The sequence below is a fragment of the Brachypodium distachyon genome, chromosome 2, assembly GCF_000005505.3.
Source record: "Brachypodium distachyon strain Bd21 chromosome 2, Brachypodium_distachyon_v3.0, whole genome shotgun sequence".
In the NCBI taxonomy this organism is placed as follows: Eukaryota; Viridiplantae; Streptophyta; class Magnoliopsida; order Poales; family Poaceae; genus Brachypodium; species Brachypodium distachyon.
In genome coordinates this window covers 7591866-7607403 of record NC_016132.3, presented here as the reverse complement: position 1 = coordinate 7607403, position 15538 = coordinate 7591866, and the positions used below count along the sequence as shown (strand labels likewise).

The 15538-nt window shown below is 43.7% G+C and overlaps 3 protein-coding genes across 3 annotated transcripts; all 3 read left to right on the top strand.

Moving 5' to 3' along the window:
- LOC100824065 (flowering-promoting factor 1-like protein 1) lies at nucleotides 1-907 on the top strand. Its single transcript, XM_003566488.4, has one exon. The coding sequence runs from the start codon at nucleotides 211-213 to the stop codon at nucleotides 532-534; it is 324 nt and encodes a 107-aa protein (XP_003566536.1). The 5' UTR covers nucleotides 1-210; the 3' UTR covers nucleotides 535-907.
- A 4884-nt stretch (nucleotides 908-5791) lies between these two features.
- Nucleotides 5792-6801, top strand: LOC100822841 (rapid alkalinization factor). Its single transcript, XM_003566487.4, has one exon. It carries the CDS (start codon nucleotides 5936-5938, stop codon nucleotides 6326-6328), a length of 393 nt encoding a protein of 130 aa, XP_003566535.1. The 5' UTR covers nucleotides 5792-5935; the 3' UTR covers nucleotides 6329-6801.
- Nucleotides 6802-8966: 2165 nt separating this feature from the next.
- On the top strand, nucleotides 8967-13770 carry LOC100821596 (probable U6 snRNA-associated Sm-like protein LSm4). The gene is made up of 7 exons (XM_003566486.4): nucleotides 8967-9195; nucleotides 9297-9338; nucleotides 9439-9537; nucleotides 9794-9871; nucleotides 11502-11544; nucleotides 13191-13337; nucleotides 13424-13770. The coding sequence occupies exons 1-7, from the start codon at nucleotides 9193-9195 to the stop codon at nucleotides 13438-13440; spliced, it is 429 nt and encodes a 142-aa protein (XP_003566534.1). The 5' UTR covers nucleotides 8967-9192; the 3' UTR covers nucleotides 13441-13770.
- Nucleotides 13771-15538: the final 1768 nt, after the last annotated feature.

The following is a 15538-nucleotide window of genomic DNA, read 5'->3' as shown; positions in this document are numbered from 1 at the left end:
GCACACACGCATAACAAAATCTATGTCCCCCATATACATGTCACCCCTACCCCACACCATCTCTATATATACACCCCTTAACTCTGTCTCTTGCTCCATCCATCCATCTCATCTACAGCTGCTAGCTAGCTTGCTTGCTTGCATATCATTGCCATATATCGATTGATCCTTCAGGACAATCTAGCTAGATAGAGATAGAGGGCCGGAGAGATGTCAGGGGTTTGGGTGTTCAAGAACGGCGTGGTGCGGCTGGTGGAGAACGGGCCGGGGAGCGAGCAGCTGCCGGCGGTGCGGCGGAAGGCGCTGCTGCACACGCCGAGCGGGCAGGTGGTGTCGTCGTACGCGTCGCTGGAGGCGAAGCTGACGGCGCTGGGGTGGGAGCGCTACTACGAGGACCCGGCTCTCTACCAGTTCCACAAGCGCGGGTGCATGGACCTCATCTCCCTCCCCAGGGACTTCCACCACTTCTCATCCGTCCACATGTACGACGTCGTCATCAAGAACAGGGACTCCTTCCGCGTCGTCGACTCTTGATTCATTATAATCTCTCTCTCTCTTCATGCATGGGTCAATTTGCTAGCTCCTTATAATTGGTGATGATCTAGCTCCTTATCAGGATTCAGGGTGCTTGATTTGTTGTGCTTTAATTAGTGTGTGGTTGAGAGAGTGAGTGAGTGATTACATGCTTTGTTTCCTTGCTGTTAATTACATGAGTGAGTGATTACATACATACACATATGATTGTGAGTACCGATGATCGATCAGTACGGTAGTGTGACTCATAGGTATGTATGTATAGGTTTCCGTTGCGTGGGAGCTAGTGTACGTACTGTAAGATCTCTCTGTTCTGATGTAAACAGGTTTATATTTTTCATGTGATGAATATATATGTACATTGATTTGCCTATTTCGTTATGCTGATACATGTAATACTGTCATGTACGTGATGCAGGCTTAAGTGGGACCAGAAAACCTAGGAACTCGCGTGATCAGAATAGGCGCTGTGTATCCTAGAACGCATATGCATGTGTATTTTTTTTTTTTTTGAGCGAAGCATATGCATGTGTATTGTTTGCTTGCTCTATTTGTTGGGAAAAAGGAATGATGGGCCGACAATGTGCTATCTAGGCCACAACTTTGTCATTAAGTTTGAGGGCATCGCTACTGGGCCTCTTCTCCGCTCACCTCGTTGCGGGCCAGTAAGTACCTCCTCGTAAGTTCAGCCCATATCTATATTCGCCACGGGCCCTTGGACTGATGGAAATCAAATTTACAGTATTTACTCTATCAAAGTCTAAGCATTCGCTAAAAAAAAGATATCACAGCCCAAGCACTCAAGCGCGCGGACGCGGCGGGCTGCGTTTGCTCCAGGCCTCCTCCAGCAAAGCCAAAGCTAATCAGCCAATTATCTTCATAACACTCTGGCTGCGGCGGTCTTTGAGGACTGTTTGAGGCTGGCTCTTGATTTCAGTAAGATCGAATTCCAACATTGTCCGAGAGAAGCTAACTCCGTCGCTCATGAGCTCGCAAGGCCTGCAAATTCTGACCAGACGGGTAGACGAAGACCTGGATTGATGAACCGCCTCCTTCTATTGTATCTCTCCTCAGTTCTGATCTAATTCCTATTACTATTCAATAAAGCAGTGTGTTTTAAGTTTCAAAAAAAAAATCTTCATAACTAGCACTCCAGTAGTAACATGCATCCGGGAGACCAGGACATCGTGAAGACGTGAAACCAAAAGGGGTAATTTAGTTGAACTAACTGATAATTTTTTTTAATTTTTTTTTGTTGTAAATAATGCAAGATCTAGCATTAATTTAATTCCGACTAATTGCATTAAACGTGATGACAGAAATATAATCCTGAAATTACTGCTAGCAGTTCTAAAATATAAGACTAATAGATCACAGATTAACAGTAACAAAACCGACCAGATCTGAAGCATCATATTGGACTGCAAATATTCGATCTCAAAAATAACGAGACACAGGGATTGATCTTCCTTACTTCGAACGGACGAAGAGTTGAGACAGCGAGCTGATGAAGATGACGACGATCGTAGACGAGGAAGAGTTGATGACGAATGTAGCAGTCGTGCAGAGCACTTCTCAGAAACTTGATCGCCCGGCTACCCGTGCAGGTCCTCGATCACCAGGGACAGTCCGAAGACTACTGCTTTCCTCGCCCTGCTGCACGGCAAGGAGAGGATCCGCGAGTCTTGAAGATGGCGAGCGCAGAGAAGAAGATGGGGTTTTTGGGGCGAGTTCTCTCGATAGGGACATCTCCCTTTTATAGCTGTGTTTGCCCGGAACCTCCTGCAGCACGACGTGCCTATATACCAGGAACCGCCCCCTGACATATCTCAACTACGCCCCGTTCTCCTACCTTCACGCAAACGTGAAGTCTATCCAGATAACAGTACGTGAAGCAGTCGCGGGTGTGTACAAGATTAAGACGCGCGAGACAAAAATTAATCTGCTATTTCCCAGCCACAACCACGCACGCTCCGTCCTAAGTCCATGCGTAATGGAAACGCGAACCGAGCGCGTGCGCGTGGTGTAGAGATAGCAGATTTTTTCCTTTGTCATCCCAACTAGGTAAGTCAAACCCTTATATGTTAGTCTCAACCTTTGTACATTGTCGAGATGGGACTAAAGTCGCACAACACCACCGGCCACCCTTTGATTTTTCCAATTGGGCAATGGGCTGAGTCCCATATACTCCAACATTTTTAGCATAATGCACCCGCGTCGCATGCCGCGCCGACACAACCAACGTATATGTTGATGGTACCTCGAAGGCGACCATTCGATCGATCTTTCCCGGCGCATCTTCCCCTTGCCCTACAAAGGAAAGAAAAGCATGATTTGGACACAACCGATCGATTCCCCCTGCTGCTCTACAACTCGATAAGGTCATCATGCAGCAGCTAATTACTCAGAATCTCAGATAGCGACGCGCAAATAGCTACAGCTCGCAGGTCGATCGGGCCATCAATTATGTATATATAAGCAGCTCGATTATTATTGTCTAAAGTGGACGGACGGCTGCGATCGATGACGCCGACGATCGAACAACTGACAGAGCCGATTAAATTTTTTGATATAAGAAGAGGATGTTGGTTGGTAGAGCTCTTCTTCGTCCATTCGAGCGTGTGTATATTTTTTCCGTATGCCGATCTCCGGCCGCTGCCTGCCGATGGATCGACCGATCGCACGTCATGCATCGGTCGATCGCGACGTACGTACGTATTCTACCAACCATAGCATGCATTGCATTGAACAAGCTAGTAGTCTAGCTAGTCTACCGGTGTAACCGCTCCGGCCGGCCGGTTTTGTTAATTAATTGCTCCCATTCATTCGTCAGCGTGTACGCAAACGATTCGGACGATCCATCGGCCGGTCCTCCCAAATACGCGTCGACGTTTGTACGTGGTATTATTTGTGTATGCGTACGCATGCGTGCCATGTTATGTGTGTACGTACGTACGTATGGTGTGTCTGGCCTGGCCCCTGGTTAAGATGGAAACATCGTACGTACAATAATTTTGCGCCGTGCTAGATAATTGCCTTTGGCCCAAGCTAGAAGACTGTGTGCAATTTAAAGTTCGAAAGGACGGTTATAGCTGTTGTTGCATTGAATCTGCAACATGCATGGTTTAAGCAAACTGCATGTTTGTTTAATTGTTTGCGACACGTACGATCATCAAAGCGTTGTGTCTCGATCTGTTAATCCGGCTGCACTGTCTTGAGGTGTCTTCAACCATGAATCCTAATTCATGCATCCGTACCTTTCATTAAATTAATGTATATTGTTTTCTTTGACCGCGCATCAAAAATTACTCGACCTATGTGATACAAATCATAACCATAAACAAGTATTTTTAAATATGAATACGATGATATCAATTCTATTTCACAAATATTGAAATATACACCCCCTCCGTCTCATATTAAGTGTGATGAAAGTTACATGTATCTAGACGACTTTTGGGTATATATATACATCCATATTTGGACAAATTTGAGTCACTTGATATGAGACGGAAGGAATATGATTAATAAACTAATTCTTGATCGGAGGCTCGGTCAAAAAAAACAACATAGTACAGATTAATTTAAAGAAAGGAGGAAGTAACTAGGAGAATAAGGAACCCACGAAAGAATTCTAATAGAGGGGTGAAAAGTCCTAAAATTGATCATACGAAAATCTTACAACATGTTCTTAAAATAATTTTGCAGTCTAAAGAGGCCTCGATAGGTACGTAGCAGAAGACCGTGTCGCGCCTATGCGCTGTCCATGGTACAGTAGCATTGATCCATCGAAGCTAGGCATAAAGTTGTTTTTTAGCTACAGCTTAGATGTGTCCATCTGACACGTCCCGTCACGGGTTAATGATTAATACGGGCGCTGGACTCGTACTAGGTTTGATGTACAGCAGGAGTAACATGTATATATAGGGTACAACCTTAACATTAACAGTTTCCCGCACAAAAAGCCTGACTAACATCTGAAACCGGAAACTTTCGTAGCAGATAACTAATCCTGAAATAGCGAATAATTTGTGTCACGCTAACGCATGCATCAGCCATTCAGCCGTGCCGGAGATCCATTGAATCGGAAGATAACGTGCCACGCACACGTGCACAAATTACCACACGCCGGCAGGGCTAGCTGGCGCACGCATCTCCGTCACGACGAAAGAGTATCTAGCCCGGCTCATGATCCAATACTCACACCGGCTGCCATTCAGGGGCGGAGACGCAGGACCGGCCTAGCAAGCATGTTTGTAAGGAAACTATTAATTATCTAGCTTATAAATATGAAAAACCTACTTAGTATAGCAAGTATAGCGTTATTAGACCCATCTTAGCACCCTTCTTGTTCGGTTTCTGGCTCCGCCACTGCCTGCCGCCATTGGTTGTCACTGGTCAGTCCTTCTTTTGTACTGTACTCTCCTGCATCTCTTCCTCTCTCCTCACCACATCTCTCTCTCAATCGCCAAGCACATGTATTTGACAGCAACCATACATTTGCTCTCTAAAACTCAAGAGGGAATGTTTATGCAGAGATTTTTGTTTTTTAAAATCCGTTCTTTTTTTTGCACCATACCACTTGCATGAGGTGTTTCCCGTCGGCGGCCAACGCAGCCCTTCTTCTCTTTCAGTTCATATACATTGCATTCCTCCGTTTTATCCTCATGTCATCTCGGATGGCGCATCGGACAACCGCACCAAAGGTTTGGTCTCTAGCACCTAAAAGCATACGTTTCACGCGTGCACCGGAGAGATCTATCGATCAAAATGACGTACGGCACAAATGTTTGAGGGGTCACGCGACGCACGCGCGTGCACGTCCACACAAATTACCATGCCGGCAAAGGCTAGCTGGCGCGGGCGGCTCTCGTCGCGACGAGAGAGCATAGAGAGACGGGACAATTCTCCTTCTTTTCCCATCCATCCGATCCATCCATCCATCCATCCATCCATCCATCGGCTCGTGATCCAATGCGCGCGCACGCACGCACGAACCCAGGCTGCCCCGCGATCGAAGCATCCAAACTCCAAAGCCGCTGCTGCGTACGTTACTACAGTACGTGCGTGCGTGCTCGAGACGTTACTGCTACACTATATATCACGACCGCAAAATCGAGCCAAGAGATATCCCGATCTTGATCTTGATCTTGATCCAGACTAACCAACGGTCGCTGTTGCGCCAACAGTGCTACACCGACGCCGACGCGCCACCTCTCTCCCTTTCTCACCTACTGCCCACTGCAGCCGTCCCGCCGGCTGCTGCTGCCATATAATTAACCCCCACACCTCTCTCCACACACAAACCACCAACGCTTCTTGGCTCCTTCCTTCCTCTTTTGCCCACAGCCAAAACTACCCACAGCGCGCTTCTCCCCAGGCTGCCTCAGCCGACGCAACCATGGCAAAGCTGCTAGCAGCGATCCTCTTCCTGGCCGCGGCCCTCTTGGCGGCGCTCGCTCCTTCGTCGTCATCGGCGGCGACGGCCATGGGCAGCGGCGGCGGCGTGGCGGCGGCGGTGGTATTGCGGCGGGGCGGGCGGACGTGCCGGGGCACGGTGGGGGAGTGCATGGAGTTCTTCGGCGTGGACGGCGAGGGCGAGGAAGAGGTCGCGGCCATGGCGGGGAAGCGGCGGGTGCTGCAGGACGGGTCCGGGTACATCGGCTACGACGCGCTGAAGCGGGACAGCGTGCCGTGCTCCCAGCGCGGGGCGTCCTACTACAACTGCCAGCCCGGCGCCGAGGCCAACCCTTACTCCCGCGGCTGCAGCGCCATCACCCAGTGCAGGGGCTAGCTAGTTCCTTCCGTCTCGATCTTCTGATAATCACCCGCAATGTAGTTCTACTGGTGCTGCAGTGTGTAATTGCCAGAATTAAGATCAATCGCTTCTGCAAGATGTCTTGATCGGTCGTGCTTGCTCTGGAGCGGTGAATCGATTTGAAGTGGTAAATTAACCAACCGGTTTGTTGTGGAATTTCTCTCTTTTTGGGTGAAAAGTAGCAAGGTTGGTTAAGGTTTGTGTAACTTTTGTTCTGCGTGCATTTTGGTGTCTCTGACTTTGTGCAGACGTTTGATTGATGTTTGCCTCAGTTTTAAGTTTTAACTGCTGCACCATTCCGGCCCATGGCGTAATCCCTTTGGTGAAGAAATGTGGAGTACTAGTATAAATTTTTCCTTTTATTGGTTGTGATGTACTACGAAATTCTGTGGGATTGGCATGCCGATTCCTGGAGCCCTTTTCTGAAAAGAAACATCAATGTCTCTCGAGTTGAGCTGTCTTTTCTGCACATTTACTTTTTCTCCTTTTTGTCGCCTCAATGTTTTTTGGTTGGCCCATCACCAATCAGCGCTCTGAATTTACTGAAGTGTTATTTCTTTAACTTGAGCGCAAATGACTCTTGTCTGTCTCGTAGAGGAAGAGATCAATTCAACTGGGCTGATGAAAGTGGTGCTTGGCTGCTTACTCTCTGTACGCTTTAAAATCATTCATTTTTTTAGATGAAATTATCCATTCGTTGGTACCAGCAGACCGTGGTTGGGCTGTCGTTTTTTTCACCTTACGCGGAGTCAATGCATGACATTTGGACGCGAAAGGTTTAGTGTACTACCCTTGTTTACGCGTCATGGACCAGGACCAGTACTTTTCAAAAGGATCCCTCGTGGAATACGGATATACTACGATCTTATACGGGGTCACGCAATTTTCTTCTTCTTCTGAAATCGTCCACCAACCTTGGTGACCAGGAGCATAAAAAGCAATTTGATTTCACGAATCACGGTGGAAGATACAAGGGATCGCGTACGAGTAACTCAACAGTTCACTCGGTGTGGAAAAAAATAACTCAAAGGTTGACCGGGTGTAAAAAAATAATAAAATAAAGGTGCCCTTGAGTTAAAAAAGAATACTCCCACCGTCATCCGTCACACATCAAGTGTATCAAATTTGCACAAATATGAATTTATCTATACCCAAAACGCGTCTACATGTATGTAATATTTCGTAACTTAATATGGGACGGAGGGGTAGTAAATTTCACAAAACCGCAGTTTTTGGGTCAGTTGTGTCGTTGAACCACATTTAATGGAAAACCGTACACAGAACCACAACATTTGAGTCAAGTTATCTCAGTCAGCCCGAAAGCGAGTGGGGCCCACCTGCCGCACGCCAAGTAGTCCTCAATCCAACCTGACCCGTTAGCCCGCGATTAAACTCTCCGGCCTCCTTCTCACTCCTGCAAGTTTTTAGGGCCGACCTGGCGTCCGACAGGTGAGCCACTGGGCCCCACCTAAAAATTCAAGTAAACCGCCTATTTTGGACTGACTGAGACAACTTGACTCAAAAAGTGTGATTCTGCGAACAATTTTTTTTGAGCTCTGGTTCAACGACACGACTGACCCAAAAAGTGTGGTTTTGTGAAATTACTCTAAAAATGATAATACTCTCTCTGTCCAACAAAAGATGTCTCAAGTTTGTCAAAATTTGGATGTATCTAGACATGACTTAGTATATAGATGCATTCAAAATTGGCGAAGTATCCGGTGAAAACACTCATTCGGTGCAAACCGTGAAAACTCCATAAAAACCACGTTTAGAAGTTTCAAAAAATTCTAAAAAAATACCATATGTTGGGACTGTGATGTTCTACAAATCTGCAAAATTTCAAGTTCAAAATCAAAAGCATTTGGGACAAATTAAAAAGAGAAATTTACAATGAATACACTGAAAAACCACTATTCATGCAAAATTTGTCTTTTTCGCTGTTACCAAACAAAATTGACTTTGGACTTGAAATTTTACACATATATAAAACATCACTTTTCTAACATATGTGATTTTTTTTAGAATTTTTTGAACTTTTTTCGATGGAGTTTTCACAGTTTGCACCGTAGAGGTTGTTTTTACCGGATACTTCGCCTTCAAAATTAGTCAAAGTTAAGACATCTTTTGTTGGACGGAGGAATAATCAATTTTTCTGAATACTTAATATTAAAGTCATTTATTTATTTGTGAAGAAAGTTTCAGGAAAAAGCTTACTGCTTAAGAATACTTCATTTATGAACCACGTTTTTTTATCAAGTTTGTATTTATAATTATAAAGTATATAGAAGACTCATGAATTAATTTGATATATGTCGTCGCAATTATTGGGAACTTAAAAAATCAATCCAATTATCAGTTTTCAAAAAATACAATAGCAGTCACATCTTTCAATCCATTGTTATGTGTGGTGCGGTGCCAAGTGCCGACTTGGTTGTCTCCAAAGCTCAAGCTCAGGAGTGGCATCTTTCAGTCCATTGTTATGTGTGTGCGGTGCCGAGCGCCGGCCTGGTTGTCTCGAAAGCTCATGCTCGATTTGTATTCAAAATTCTGGTTAAAACACAATAACTCTTTGTCTCAAAAAAAGAAGAAAATAAGAAGGCCATCGCCCAAAAGGTGAGAGAGCCCGTTCGGTATAGGTCGAGAGGTTTGCCCTGAGCTTACAAGGAGGGCTTGCGAGTTCCTGCCTCGTCTCGCCTCTCACCGACACCAACCCGGCGGCAGCTAGGGTTTTGCGCTCCCATAATCTTCTCCCGAAGCCTCCCGCGCCGCCGGCGATCCAGGTCCCCGACTCCCTCCTCCGGATCCGGCTTTTTTTTTACTACCGGATCTCTCTCAAGATGGTGCGTCCCCCCCCCCCCCCCCCCCCCCCCCACCTCCCCTCTCGATCCCCAAATCTGCACATTCGGGTCGTGTCTAATTCGGAGTTTGTGTTCTTGCGCAGCTTCCCCTCTCTCTCCTGAAGACCGCCCAGGGGCATCCCATGGTAAGATCACAGCGGCCTGAACCGCCTTCGTTCTTGGGTTACTCCATCGTTTGGTTCTGATCGTGTTAGGGTTTCTGTCGGAACTTTTGTGTGCTTTTAGCTCGTGGAGCTCAAGAACGGCGAGACGTACAATGGGCACTTGGTGAACTGCGACACGTGGATGAACATACACCTTAGGGAGGTTATTTGCACCTCAAAGGTAAAAAATCCTGCGATCCCTGTCTCTACCTCTTCTACCTCTTATTGAATTTATCGAGCGCAAGATTTGTTAAGTGCGTTGTTTGGTTAATACTAAACTGGGAGGCTGCCCTGTGTCTAAAACGAAATTCCACGGTATTGCCAGTTTGATGTGGATAATGTCATGTCAGGGTGTTCTCTGGGATTCTGTCATTTCTGTCTTACTTACTAGACTAGATTAGACTGAATTTCCTGATGTTCTGTGGTTTGGTTTGCAGGATGGTGATAAGTTTTGGAGGATGCCTGAGTGTTACATTCGTGGGAACACGATCAAGTATCTTCGAGTTCCTGACGAGGTATGTATATCATTGTATGTTGTAATAGGTGTTTAGAATGTCCAAAAATGTCAGTTGCTCTATCAGCAATGGTCGATATGTCTGGTTAGTGTGTAAGTTCAGTAAACTCAATACAGTCCTTAGATTGAAATAATACTTTGCTTGGGTAATACTAGTTTCTCTCCCTGTCTGGTGAAAATGGGACACGGTTCTGGTGCTTGATATTCAGTAAAATCTACCTTTTGGTTAAATTATTTGTTTTCATTATTGCTCAGGCATTTGACTAAATAGACTTAATATTCAGCGTAGACAGTCCCTGATATCTTAGTTAAGGGTCTTAGTAAGTACTTTATCTTGTTTGGTCATGTGGTATGCAAGTGGAATTCTATGACATAACTTTGGAACATGAGAATCATTGTATATATGATAGATATATTGACAAAACTTATACCATGGACTTATTCTCTAGGTTGTACTCTAGTGTGTTAGAATTAGTGCTCAAACTAGCACCTCGGAGACCATGAAAGCCATGAAGACTAAATATTTAGCCGAATAGAGGAGAATATTTGATATGGTGTTGCACAAGAACATTACAGACTCTAGAATGTCCACTGTAATCTTGACAGTTGACACAAAATATAACACAAAGTAAATCTCTTACTATGGCTCTTTTGTTTCAAACTGTGCTGTATATTATTTTGAGGATTTAGCAGTACTTCGCCTGCCTTTTTATCCTCACTCCAGAAGACCTAGTAGAAGTTGATACACTAGTTCCAGATAATGTCTATTTGCATATCTTTTACTTCTCATACAAAGCTAACCAGCCTCTCCACCCTACTCTTCATCAGCATAGTTGTATTATGACAGTCAACACATAAAAGGTAGTGTTATTTGCTTTCTGGTTAATTGTCAGATGAAGATAACCGAACATTTTAGAAGCGATAATAGGGTTCTAAAATACTCATGAGGCTGTCCGTTCTTGAAATGATGATCCTGAAGCAGCTATTGATGGACAAAAATTAGGTCATTGCTTACAGGATGGGATTTTGGTTTTCACAAATCTTCTATATCTAAGTAGGAGAAACCCACTACTTGATTTCTCTCAACATGCAAGCATGCCACATCATCACATTATTAAAGTGCTCACACCTATTTAGTGGGAAACTCATATTTTTTTCACATGCATGCATGCCACTTTCCATCAACCTATCTCCACTGAGTGAAGAATCTATCATACAATTTCATTATGTGTTTTTAATTTTGGATTCTCTTTCGTTGTTACTCAATTTTACTCATGCATGTTAACTAAGTATTTCCGCAACAACGTGCGGGGCATTATCTAGTTCATACAATTTGCAGAACTAAAGCGTGCTGTTATATTTTGACTTCTCCTTGTTTTGTCATCTCTTTTTACATTCTGTTGCTGACTTAAGTGGTTCAATAGACAGCAGAATATTCAATTTTCCTGCTTTCCTTATTTTTGGTATTAAGCATTTTCTTTCTTAAAAAATGTGTCAATTCTTTTCTTTCCACGTCATTCCAGCATATATCCTGTCAGTAGTATGTTACCTTTAGCATGGGATGCATTATAGCATTTATTAAGTCATTGACAGTGTGATCTTGATGGCATTAACTTATTTTTCTCTTGCAGGTGATTGACAAAGTTCAAGAGGAAACTTCTAAGAGTCGATCAGGTATGCACCTAAATCTTAAGCTGATGGAATCAGAATATCAGATGTAGATTGTTCCTTGGAAGTTATATATATATGCTTACACATTTATGTTTTAAGTAAAACCACATTGTATTAGAAATTGTTATTTATGAACTGCTCATTGCTCTATTTCATAATATGGGTAAATTATAACAGTTGTTTGATATCCAAGAGGCGACTTAAATTTTCCATCATACCTGAATACATCTTGCAACTAGAGATAATTCAATATTACAACCCTGAACTAACCACAGAGTTTAAATTGCCTCCAGTACCCGTTAGAACACAACCTCCAACTATTAATAACGTTTAAATTACCCCCTTGGCGTAGGCAAAAGGTGGTTTTCGCGTACGTGGAAGATTTGATTGAGTTGACTGCCACATTTTTTTTATCAATTCTTAGTCGAAATGCGCTGATATTTTAACAGTAGTCTAACGACAATATTTATGATTTTATGTAATTTTTTTAATTTTTTCTGAGAACTTCTATTTTTGAATTCAAAATTTGATCCTCAAACAAAACAAGTCATTCTTCTACTAAGCGTTTGCCCAATGAAGCTGAAATTTTAACAGTAGGCTGATAACGTGATTTCTGATTTTCTCCATTTTTTTTCAGAATTTTGTAGAGTGAAAAATATATATTAGTTGACTCGGTCAAAATCTGCCACTTATGCGAAAACCATCTTTTGACTGGGTGAGGGGGGTAATTAAAATGGTATGAGTAGTTCGGGGTTGTGTTATAGCCGGTATTGGAGTTCAGGGGGGTACTTTAAACTCCGTGGTTAGTTCAAGGGTGTAATATGGACTTATCTCTGCAAGTAATAGCATGAAAGAATTTTGCATGAAAAATCTACCAGGCTGCCTAGTCTACCAATGCCATTTTTCATGTGGCAATGCAAATATTCTTTTATAGTTTTATGTAGTGATTGAAGTAAAAAAAATGTTTAGCTGTACAGTTTCTGGCATATACATTGTGAAAAAGATGTCTGTTGCTCCTTGACATTCATAGGTTATTGACCATAAAAAGTTACAAATCAAATATAGATCGCAGTTTCAAAATTGAGCATGATGAATGCATCTTTTTGCGGCAACAATATTATGGGTTAATTTTATACCAAATCAACTGGTAGTATCTAGAACACGTATATGTCTCGGGGTACATATCTAGTGCTACCCTGACTTGAGCTGCTACCATGCTCCCCCAAGCCGAGGTAGCGTAACCAAAAAGTTGTGATCTTCTTAGGAAAATTTTAGCGGACTGGCATAAGTTATATCTACACTGCCACAAAAAATTCAACTCCTAGCTCGATTTATGTACTTAGATACAAAGAATAAAAAAACAAATGCAGTGGTGGATTTGAATTTGATACTAGTCAAGCTTGATTTTTTTTCTTGATTCACCTTGTAAGAATTGAATTTTGAGCTGAGACTTTATGCCAATCCACTGAATTCTTTTTATTTGTTTTCACCACTTGGGAGCACTAGATATGTTCTTGTGGATAATTTTCACCAAGGCATGAGTACACTAGTTTGTTTAGTTTTGTCAAATCCTAGAGATTCACTTTTTGTTTTGAAGAGCTGCTGATGTTCAGTGCTGTTTTGAATTGTTTATGCTACTGTGAATGCAGATAGGAAGCCGCCAGGTGTTGGCCGCGGAAGAGGAAGAGGAGATATAGGCACAAAACCTGGAGGAAGAGGTATTGGGCGTGGTCAAGATGATGGTAAAGGCGGTGGCCGTGGAAGGGGTGGAATTGGAAGTAAAGGCGGTAACAAAGGTCAGCCTTCTATTTCCATTTAGGCTGCATTGCCATTTTACTCGGGTATGTTTTGCAGCATATTTATCTCTTCAACTTAATGGCAGGGCGTGGCCGTGGGTGAGAGGGATCATCAGATGCGAGAATGCCGCTTTTTTAAGGCCTGTGGTTGTGTTGCATAGATTGCTTAGGACATGAAAAACTGTGGGGGCTAGAACCGCTGGATTTTGTGGTATGACTGAAATGGTTCGTGGGTCTGAGACTGAGTCCTCGAGGAAGACAGCTGGCAGATGACCAGTCTCTGTTCCTCAAAACAATTTACTTGATGTCTGGGGTATCGGGTACGAGCATTGTGTACTAGCCCCAACATGTTCGTTTCCGAAGTTCTGATCGGATTGTTTGAGTATTTGCTGTTTGTCCAGGTAGCTTTCTGTGCTGCTATCTGCAGAATTTATTTCTCAGTTTGTTACTAGTAGCATCCTATTCGTAGGTTCGTTACTGCAAGATATAGCCCTCTCATGAAGGAGATTTTCCGTCTGGAAGCCTGGGAATTTTCGAGTGATGAATTGATTCCATGAGAAGATCCCGAGCGGAATATGTCATGGGTGTGTTTCGTTACGTAGCATAGCATCCAGAATGCAGCCTAGCGTGTTTGGTACAGTAACTTGCATTGCTATTTGGACCAGGCCCGCTCAGCCCATGCAAAAAAGCCCGTTTCTGCTCAGCCAGGCCTGCGTACCCGACCTTCTCCCTGGTCTCATCTTCCGAGCTCCACACCATCTCCCCTTGTTTACAGCTTGACCACCGTCCCATCTTAGATGGTAATTACCCACGTATTTGGCGGGTACGCTATTCCTATTAGGCTAAGACCATGTGTCAAATATTTACCGGCGGATAAGTAAATGAGGAAATTTTCATACCCGAATCCACAACTCATACTCTTGTACCAGCGGAGATCGAAGCCTGCGACGACGCTCAAAAAAAAAGAAAGCTGCCGGTTGTTTGGATTCATAATAAGAATACTAGTAGTAAGGATATTCTAGCTCTTGCAAATTCATTCCAATTATCTAGAGAAGTTATTACAGTAAAACCGGTAGCAGTTACCATTGCAGTTCCTGGTGACGCGAGGTAACAAATTCAGATGAGATATTTGCTACTTATACAGTATAAGCACTCTGAATTTGTACAAGAGTTTGGAGAAGAAACAAATCCAGCCCAGACAATACGCATCGAAGACTGGAAGGCGTACTAATATGTCGAGGGAAAAAGAAGTAAGTTTGTCGTTCTCTGAATCTGTGTTCTGCACGACTTCGATGATCATGAATGAACTGGGTCCGTTTGGAACATAGGCTAGAACCGTTCTAGCCTTGCCAGGCTAGGTTTTCTGTCGGGCTAGCTTTGCTGTTTGGTGGTAAACAAATTAACTGGTTTTTGAAGGTAAGTTAGCCAGCCTGAGCTAGAAAACTCTAACTGCAGCGGGATAACCGATTCAGCTCGCCTCCGAGCCACGTTCCGCAAAAATCTCCTACTCCCGAACAGCTATCCCGTGTGAGTAGCAGCTAATTCTTACCATCAAAAACATTAAAGCAAATAGGTAGTCAAGACAAGCCTGGCCTAGCCAGAGTTAACTAGCTGGGCTATAGCTCAGCTAGCCCAGCTGAGCAATGAAACCAAACTGACCTCTAGTCTCTAATTGACGCGTATTACTATGTATAACTGACGCCTCTCTCTCTCTTCCTCTAGGATGGATCAGGGTGGGGATGTCATTTTTGGTAAAAAGAAAAAAGGATGGGGACGGCATTCAACTCACCAGCATCAAGCTCGAGATGAGAAAACCGTGTCAAATTTACCGCTTTGAAATAATTGCCCGTCTGTTTGTTGTGCTACTGTATCATATAGTTTAACTCTAGCTAGATTTGCATCTGCTGTTCTTCTATCACTGACATGTACAGCACCCTCCTGGAAACTTCTTCTCCATCTCATTAATTCAAATCACCATTTTACAAGTTTAGCACACCAATACGAGTGTTGCTATATGTGCGTGTTTGCTTAGCTAGTGCAGTTTTGTCAATTTTTTGCCTTAGCTCGTTGCCAGCGGAGCGAACGACTCTGGGAATGAAAGCTGGATGAGGCCGGCGCACTGGTGATGGCGTTTAAGGTGCATGCACGCATGGAAAGGTCGAAAATTGGATGTGTTAAATGCTTTGTCTCCATACCAAATC